Below are 10,172 nucleotides of genomic sequence, written 5' to 3' on the forward strand. Positions count from 1 at the left end.
GATATCCTGTTGTATCCTCATTATGTAGTTCTGTGCTTAACTAGAAGACAAGCAGTTACAAAGGGTAACGTAAAGGGTAGTGAATATTTGTTTTAACCAACGACAACAAACAAACACTTTTCAATACAGGACCAAATGTCACGTGTTCACTCTTTAATAAGCTACTAATAGTTTAACACTTGCATAACGTTCTTTCACTCTAGGTTTACTCACGTTCAATTAGTTTTTTTTTTAAGTGTTAGACATTTATTGGAAACCACAAACGTACTTCTCACCTCTCTACTAATTGTTCGTAATGAGTCACGATACAAGGATCGTATTATTTATATTAACCCTATCTGTACAGTTTAGAACATCTTTAATACTGTTCTAACTATTCCTCTTTATATGTTCACAATTCTAGATATTAAAGAAGGGAGAAAACATATTCAGAAATACGTTTCTTTTATTGAAAAAATATTCATTTCTTTAAACAAACACGTATATACAACATAAGCAGATCTTGTATCTGTGAAGTCTTGTAAATATTCTCTCTGCTTTGCTGTAGTTTTCCTTATGTTGAAGCGATGTCATATGGCGTACTGGCAAAGAAGTGGGATTTACTGTGATCTGATGGCTTCGTAAGCTCTAGCTACGTCATCGTCTGTCAAGAAGGGAGCATTCTCGACCCCAATGTTGTTGTTAAGATAGTAGAAATCTGGGGCCCTTCTACAGGGCACGGCCTCCTCAGGGAAAGCACATGTGAAGCTCATCTGGTTGAAGATGGTCTGGTTACCACAGAAGAAGCTCCAATGTCCAACTTCTAAGGTTCCATCAGCGAGAGTCTGTGGGTGGCAGATGTGGAAGATCTGACAGTAGTTGTCAACATCAGCGTAGTATCCAGAGTGGAGACCAGCACAGGAGAAGGTGGTTTTAATTTGTCCGACAATGAACTCGGCTCCAGCCGGAAGTTCGTAGGCTGCACGTTTTGTCTGTAACACAAGTATTTCAATAATTGTATTCAAAAGTTCCCAGAATTCCAAAATATACTAATTATAAAATGCGAAAACTCGTTTTGAGTATCGATTATAAAGAAGACTTACCCGAGGTAAGGCAACAACAGCCATCAGAAATAGGCAGCCTGGAAGAGATAAACTTGTTTCATTACTAAATATTCTCTCATATCACGTAATAATACAATCCAACAGTTGTTTTATTACTAAACGTTTCAACCAATACAATCCAACAGTTGTTTTATTACTAAACGTTTCAACCAATACAATACAACAGTTGTTTTATTACTAAATGTTTCAACCAATACAATACAACAGTTGTTTTATTACTAAATGTTTCAACCAATACAATCCAACAGTTGTTTTATTACTAAATGTTTCAACCAATACAATTCAACAGTTGTTTTATTACTAAATGTTTCAACCAATACAGTCCAATAGATGCTTGTGTAACATGCATACTGGGAAGAAAAAAAAATCAAGATGGCTCACTTATTCTACTTACCAATAAGAATGAGACACTTCATGATTGGTATAAAGATGGTATTCGCACCTGGAAAAAAAAGTAAACTCAATTTTTAAATTAGAAACCCTTTTTAAAAAATTAGAAATGAAATACTTTCTTGTTTTGTTTCTATCTTAAAACTGTAGTTCTTTCAGAAAAACTAATATTTATTAATAACGGGACTCGGTGAATGTTCTCTAGTTAACCCTAATCGTAAAATCTTCGAGGAGAAATAAAAGAAACCCATCTTCAGACATTCTTTCATACATATTAATGTTTGAAAAGTTTTTAAAAGTCGCCTGTCTTTGTGAATGTGGTTCGTGTTTCACTGAGCAAATTTTAACACTTTAGGTTCTAGGGATGTAGCGATGGTTCATTATCCTTCAATGGTGTGAGAACTAACCCATTTTAAGAAATTTATACAGTATGAGCTAATACATATACCAATGGTAATACATATACCAATGATAATACATATACCAATGATAAAAACGTTTTATCTCATTATTAATTGCTAACGTCGCTCTTGGAAAGACCCGACATGGTCAGGTGGTTTGGGCATTCGACTCGTATTATGAGGATCGCGGGTTCGAATCCCCGTCACACCAAATATGTTCGCCTTTTCAGCCGTTAAAATGTTATGGTCAAATACTGCTAAATTAGGGACGGCTAGCGCAGAGTGTTAACAGAGAGTTAAGTAGAAGACAAAATACCGTTCCTACCTTTGGAAACACAACTGTGAACTTGGTACAGACTCGAAGCAAACTGATGATTTCTGAAGTTGTGGTCAGGTTATATAGTGAAGAGGGACTGTAGATCGTTAGGAATTTACTGCCCCGTTAAAGTATGTCAGGGTCATTGGTTAGGAACGCTATAACTGGACAGTTCAAAAGATCGGCTCTGTGATTGGTTGATATTTTTGGCTGGTCTCGGTTCTTAGAAAGGAATTGTAGTGATGTTTGTCCCGCAAACAGAATAAATTTAGAGATAAGTAGATAGATAGGTGGTTTTAATTGTTTTTATTCTATTTATGTCCTACCTCGATAGTTTTGGTAGCACTTCTTTTGCCCACTCTGCTTAGATACTGATTTTGAAGTATTTATATAACAAATTAATATACTAAAAAACAATCACGGATTAACTAAGCCTAGCATCAATCGTTATGAACTTACATACTGAATTTGGCAAACTTCAATTTCGTGCTGGACAAAAGTGGCTCAAGTTCACTATTTCATTTAATACACGTAAACATCTGCTATTACTTAAATCACAACTAATAAAAACGTATTGACTACATTTTCAAAGCTGACACCTAAAGAAACGTGCTCCAAGATGGCTGCCGTTTACCCTCGTTACAACCTATGCCTAACTATAAGTAATGACCACGTTCGATACAACAAAATTACACATAAGATGTAAAATGTGGCTATATCCCAAGAAGACTACAAATTAAATGCACCATGCAGTCGTCATTACCAATCCAAGAAAATTACATACTAATACATAGTGGTATTATTGGTTATAACCACTAGTCCAAGAAGAATACACATTCTAATAGTTAGAAAACGTGGTAACTTCGGAAATAAATTAGATAAAAATTATTTTACGATAAAACAATTCATAATGTTCAACCCATTAAGTTGAGTTAAGCAGCAACACTATACAGAAAGAGATGTCAGATAATATAAACAATGGTATACCAGCACCATTGATACTAAATTCTGTTTGACGAGAAACCCACTTGAAATAAAAATGTATGTCAGATACAATTAAACGTTTATGTAATACAGGTAAATTCAACGTAACAAAATTAACATTGATGTATAACTTCAAAATAATTTAGATATCTTCCCAATAAGGAAGAACGGATTGAAAGTTTGTGCTGTTTTTTATTGTGTGAGAGTGGAGGGTGTTTTCTAATATTGATGTCTTGCTGAAAAATATTATTTTTGTTGTTGAGGGTCTGAGTGAGTAATATGAACAATCTGAGAATATGTGTTTCACTTGATACCTCGGGTAACAATATATCCAGAGATAGTTCTATTTGTCGTAACTGTGTATTACTTATAATATAAAATAATAAAACTAGAGCGAATCCTGTTTGTCATTAATGTGTATTAATAATAATATATAATAATAAATATAGAGACAGTCCTATTTCATGTCCATGTGTATTAATTATAATATATAATAATAAATATAGAGACAGTCCTATTTCATGTCAATGTGTATTAATTATAATATATAATAATAAATATAGGGACAGTCCTATTTCATGTCAATGTGTATTAATTATAATATATAATAATAAATATAGAGACAGTCCTATTTCATGTCAATGTGTATTAATTATAATACATAATAATGAATATAGAGACAGTCCTATTTCATGTCAATGTGTATTAATTATAATATATAATAATAAATATAGGGACAGTCCTATTTCATGTCAATGTGTATTAATTATAATATATAATAATAAATATAGAGACAGTCCTATTTCATGTCCATGTGTATTAATTATAATATATAATAATGAATTTAGAGACAGTTCTATTTCATGTCAATGTGTATTAATTATAATACATAATAATGAATATAGAGACAGTCCTATTTCATGTCAATGTGTATTAATTATAATATATAATAATAAATATAGAGGCAGTCCTATTTCATGACAATGTATATTAATTATAGTACAAAATAATAAATTTAGAACCAGTCTTGTTTGTTGTAAATGTATATTAATTATAATACGTAATAATGAGTTTTGGAACCAGTTCTGTGTGTTGTAAATGTGTGTTAATTATAATATATAAAATTAAATTAGAGACGGTTCTCTTTGTTATAAATGTGTATTAATTACAATATAAAATAATTAGTTTAGAGCCTACTCTGTTTGTTGTAAAAATATATTAATTATAATAAATAATAATGAGTTTAGAACCAATCCTGTTTGTTGTAAATATATAATGATTTTTCAGTGATGTCGAGAAAACCCACTTGTAGAGAAATTTATATGTAAAAACGGCTCGTTTGGGTTGAGAAGATATTTTACATAGAGGAGTGAACAACGTTTCGACCTTCTTCGGTCATCGTCAGGTTCACAAAGAAAGAAAGAGGTAACTGACCGGAAGCTGACCACACATATAATGATTTTTATACAAAATAATTAGTTTAGAGGCAGTGCTGTTTGTTGCAAATGTATATTAATTATAATATATAATAATAATGGGTTTAGAGCCAGTCCTGTTTGTCATAAGTATGTATTAATTGTAATACAAAGTAATTAATTTAGAACCAGTTCTGATAGCAATCAGTCGTCTTTTCATATTTGGGGAATACCATCGTATCTTATTAAGTAACAGATGAGAGTGAAAAGTTGTATTTACTTCTGAATGCTCACAATATGGGTAATGAACGTTTCGTGTGATCTTGTGTTTGAGGATTGGTATATAAAAATAGCAAATTTATGTGGTTCTCACTGCACAATTCTCCACAGTCGTGAAACGTTTGAGATTTTGCTAATTCAATATTTAGTGTTATTTTAAAACTGAATTAGGAAGAATCCACCTAGCGAGTAAAACTTATAAGGAAATGTAGTACTAGAAATAAAAAGCAAGAAAAGAATAGATTTTGTTATTTTATATTAGAGTAATAAAAAATTTCAATTTCATCAAACGTCTAACTCACATTTACTAACATTGGCTCAATTTTCCATTGACGTAATATTTTACTCTCCTATAAAAAAAAAGGTTGATAGAAAACATTTCATCTTAATATAATTGTGGTTGTTTTTCACGTTTAGTTTCAGTTTTGTTTTCAAATTTCACCCAACATTCCTTCTTCGCACTGTTTTTAAATTGTCAGTGAGCACATGTGATGTGTGTACTCAAGAATGCATTCCAAGCCTTTCGCAAGGCCAAGATGTAGGCTACGTATAAAGAACGTTACAAATCAACACAATTAATATGCAGTATATATATACATATATATATGTATTATTTATTGCTGATTATTATTTATGTACGACTTCTCTTTCTTAATGTTTCAGATTACATATAAAGAAGGATTTTCATATCGACTGTTTTAAGTAAAAACAACTATTTCTAAATTCATTTCAAGTACTGATCATTCTACATTAAGAGCAGGGAAAGATAATTTCAGTTTTTAAACAAGTGAGAGGATGGTCAGTTTACGTTTCGCCGAACAGTAACTTGAACCTACAATTACACTTTTGAGCAACATCGCTCTTTTAAGATACAATGACCGCAGGTGTTTCTACTATATTGTCCTACCCACTTATCGCCACATTTAGATAAAACATAAACATAACTATTTACAATCAGGCGACATGTCTCTATCTGACAGTTTTGTGTTTTAAAACATGCAAGAAATTTCAAATGCTAAATGTTTGAAAAGGTAGTTAGGAGTTTGATATATTCAAAAGATGAGTATTGTTTAGACAATTCTTTCATCATATTTATCTTTTCTATTGTTGTTTTTGGAAAAGTTTGATTCAACATGTACAGAATTGCAAAGTAAATTTAAATCTTAATGAAACTTCACAAATTTATTAAGAAATTCTAAATGTAGGTTTTAAAGTACTGTACAAAATTACAGCTACGCTGCCTTGTCCATTCTTTGGCCAATGGTCGATCAATGTTGAGGAGCAGTGTCCATGTTCACCTTCTGTAACTCTCAACGAAATTAAGGTCAAGGAAATTATGCCTCAAGATTTAGGTCACGGACAGCTGTTGTTGTTCTCTCTCTAACCCTTTGAGTACGAGAAAACATCGCCGATCAAATATATTTAAAACAAACAATATATCAAATTTCTCCAATAACACACTGTTTGATTTGTTATTACAAGTTAAAACTCATCTTCATTGCAAATTCAAAGTGAAGCATTAGTCTATACAGAATTAAATAAATACAAAAACGAGGTTAACAGCTGTTAGTCTATACAGAGCTAAATCTAGAGGTTAACAGCTGTTAGTCTATACAGAGCTAAATCTATACAGACATTAAGTTTGGAATTGTTAGTCTATACACAGTTAAATAAATACAAATTTAGTTTGGAGCTGTTACTCTGTAAAGAGTAAAATAAATATGAACACTAACTTCGGAGCAGTTAATCAATACAGAGTTACATAAATACAAACAGTAAGTTTAAAACCGTTAGTCTGTACAGAGTTAAATATATACAAACAATATGTTTGGAGATGTTAAACTATACCAAGTTAAATATATACAAACCTTAAGTTTGGAACTGTTAGTATATACCAAGTTAAATATATACAAACCTTAAGATTGGAACTATTAGTCTATACCAAGTTAAATATATACAAATCTTAAGATTGGAACTGTTAGTCTATACCAAGTTAAATATATACAAACCTTAAGATTGGAACTGTTAGTCTATGCAGAGTTAAATATATACAAAAAATAAATTTGAAGCAATTGTTCCATACAGGGTAAAATAAATACAAACACAAAGTTTGGAGATGCTAATCTGTACAGAATTAAATACGTACAGACACTAAGTTTAGAGCTGTTTTCTACGGTTTGTGGAAAAAACTTATTAATGTTGATGAAGTATTGTTTTATTTTGTCTAATTGATCGTTAATTTTATCTGGTGAGCATAGTTTTATGGCTGTGTTTATTTGGTTTCTTAGTATGTTGAGTTTTTGTTTTGTTTCATGTGCTGAGTCCCAAGGAATGTATAGTCCAGTATGGGTGATATAGTCCAGGTAAAATTAAAAATGTTATTGACATCTAACAGCCAAACTTCCCAGGTAAAATTACAAATTTATATTTTCCAGAAACACCTAAAAACAACATCTTAAACGATTTTTTCAAAGAATTTTCTCACAAAACCATCAACATAATTTCACAAAACAGGAAACTAAAAAATAACGTTACAAAAAGAGACATTAATTCCATTAAAAACCTAAAATAAAACAAAAACATAAGAATTCTAAAAGCAGATAAAGGTAACGCTATAGTCATAATGAACACGAATGAATACATCCAAAAAATGAAGAACATCCTATCAGACACGAACAAATTTAAACCAATACACACAAATCCAACAAAGACACACGAGACACAACTGAACAAATTACTACTACAAATGAAAAAAGCCAACACAATTTCACAAACACTTTATTCCTACCTACGTAAAACCGACTCACGCACTCCGCAAATATACGGCATCCCCAAACCTCATAAACCAGATTGTCCACTACGACCAATAATGTCCACACATGAATCGTTTAATTACAATCTTGGTAAATACATAGCATGGGCATTCTCCAAATATGAAACATCAGCCAGCTCATTCATCAAAGACTCGTTTAATTTCAAGTCTAATCTAAATCAACTTAATCATAAAGCCTTAATGGCCAGTTTCAATGTTATATCCCTCTTTACAGACGTTCCAACCACTGAAGCTTGCAAGATAGTTTTAGAACTCTATGTTCGAGACCCTAACCCAACTATAGACATTCCCAGTAACCAATTAGTAACCCTCATAGAATTCACCACGATAAAGACAAACTTCATGTTCAACAACCACAACTATAGACAAACAAATGGCCTAAGCATGGGCAACCCAGTATCACCAGTTCCAGCCAATATTTTTTATGACACAAGTTGAAACACAAGCAATTAACACAGCATTACATCTACCACTATACTGGTACAGATATGTAGATGACACGGTTGCGGAATTCAAATCTACAGAGCACATACTTAATTTTTTCAACCACATTAACTCTATACATCCCAACATTAACTTCACATGTGAACAGGAAGAAAGCAATCAAATATCATTTCTTAACCTCAAAATTACAAGAACTGACACACAATTCAAAACAGAAATCCACCGAAAAATCACTCATACTGGACTATACATTCCTTGGGACTCAGCACATGAAAAAAAACAAAAACTCAACATACTAAGAAACCAAATAAACACAGCCATAAAACTATGCTCAGCGATAAAATTAACGATGAATTAGACAAAATAAAACAATACTTCGTCAACATCAATAAGTTTCCTCCACAAACCGTAGAAAATATTATACGCACATACCTGGACAAAAAGCAAAATCAACCAACAAAACTAAATATATCTAACGAATGAAAAATCACGAAACCATATACTGCTGTATACCATATATTCCTGACATCAGCAAACAAATAACCAACATTTGGCAAAATCTAGTAACAAAATATGACATTCCAGTTAATACCAAATTTATTCAAAACCAGGCACAAAACTGAGGTCTATACTATGTAAAAACTACACTGACAAACACCACACCAACATTATTTATAAAATACAATGTGATAACTACCACGACTTCTATATTGGAGAAACAAGTACAAAAATGGAAACCAGATTCAAAGAACATAAAAAGTCACCTTCACACGTTTTCGAACATTGCAAGTCAAATAAACACAATATAACCATAGAAAAACTCAAATACTAAATAAAGAAACAAACGCAAAATTAAAGAAGCCTTACTTATACAACAACTTAAACCCAAAATAAACCAATACAAAGGAACACCTTTATACGTATACTAATAATAATATAATAAATAAAAATAATAAAATAAATAATATAAAATTATATATTCAAACATTTAAGCACGCCCTCTACATTTCGACATTCAGTTACACAACCCCTTTCAAACATGTGGTCAGCTTCCGGTCAGTTACCTCTTTCTTTCTTTGTGAACCTGACGATGACCGAAGAAGGTCGAAACGTTCTTCGCTCCTCTACGTAAATTATTTTCTCGACCCAAACGAGCCGTTTTTACATTTATACATTTCTCTACAAGTGGATTTTTTCGACATCACTGGTTAAGTTTGGAGCTGTTATCAAACAAAGTTAGATAAATACAAACTTTTAGTATCGAGCAGTTAGTCCATACAGTGTGAAACAAATACAAGCTTACGTTTGGAGCTCTTGGTGTATACAGAGTTAAATGATTACAAACAATAAGATTGGAGCTATCAGTCTATACAGAGTTAAATAATAAAAAAATTATATTTAGAGCTGTTAGTCTCTACGGAGTAAAAAATACAAACACTATATTTGGAAATGCTATTTTATACAGAGTTAAATAAATATAAAAACTTAGTTTGGAGCTGTTAGTCTGTACAGAGAATAAAATATAGAATCACTAAACATGGAGCTCTTAGTAAATGCAGAGTTCAGTCAATACAAAACTGATTTGGAAGCTGTTATTGAAAATAGAGTAAAATAAGTACAAACAGTATGTTTGGAGCTGTTAGTCTATGTAGGTTATATACATATTACAACTAAGTTTGGAGCTGTTAGTCTATGTAGATTATATACATATTACAACTAAGTTTAGAGCTGTTAGTCTGTGTAGATTATATACATATTACAACTAAGTTTGGAGCTGTTAGTCTATGTAGATTATATACATATTACAACTAAGTTTGGAGCTGTTAGTCTATGTAGATTATATACATATTACAACTAAGTTTGGAGCTGTTAGTCTATGTAGATTATATACATATTACAACTAAGTTTGGAGCTGTTAGTCTATGTAGATTATATACATATTACAACTAAGTTTGGAGCTGTTAGTCTATGTAGATTATATACATATTACAACTAAGTTTGGAGCTG

The 10,172-nt window shown here is 31.5% G+C and overlaps 1 protein-coding gene across 1 annotated transcript; it reads right to left on the reverse strand.

Moving 5' to 3' along the window:
• Positions 1-438: 438 nt before the first annotated feature.
• LOC143227287 (uncharacterized) lies at positions 439-2,255 on the reverse strand. Its single transcript, XM_076458747.1, has 4 exons — positions 2,220-2,255; positions 1,498-1,545; positions 1,083-1,120; positions 439-971 (listed from the first exon to the last, which is right to left on the reverse strand). The coding sequence occupies exons 2-4, from the start codon at positions 1,517-1,519 to the stop codon at positions 600-602; spliced, it is 432 nt and encodes a 143-aa protein (XP_076314862.1). The 5' UTR covers positions 1,520-1,545; positions 2,220-2,255; the 3' UTR covers positions 439-599.
• Positions 2,256-10,172: the final 7,917 nt, after the last annotated feature.

The sequence above is a fragment of the Tachypleus tridentatus genome, chromosome 9, assembly GCF_004210375.1.
Source record: "Tachypleus tridentatus isolate NWPU-2018 chromosome 9, ASM421037v1, whole genome shotgun sequence".
NCBI classification, from domain to species: Eukaryota; Metazoa; Arthropoda; class Merostomata; order Xiphosura; family Limulidae; genus Tachypleus; species Tachypleus tridentatus.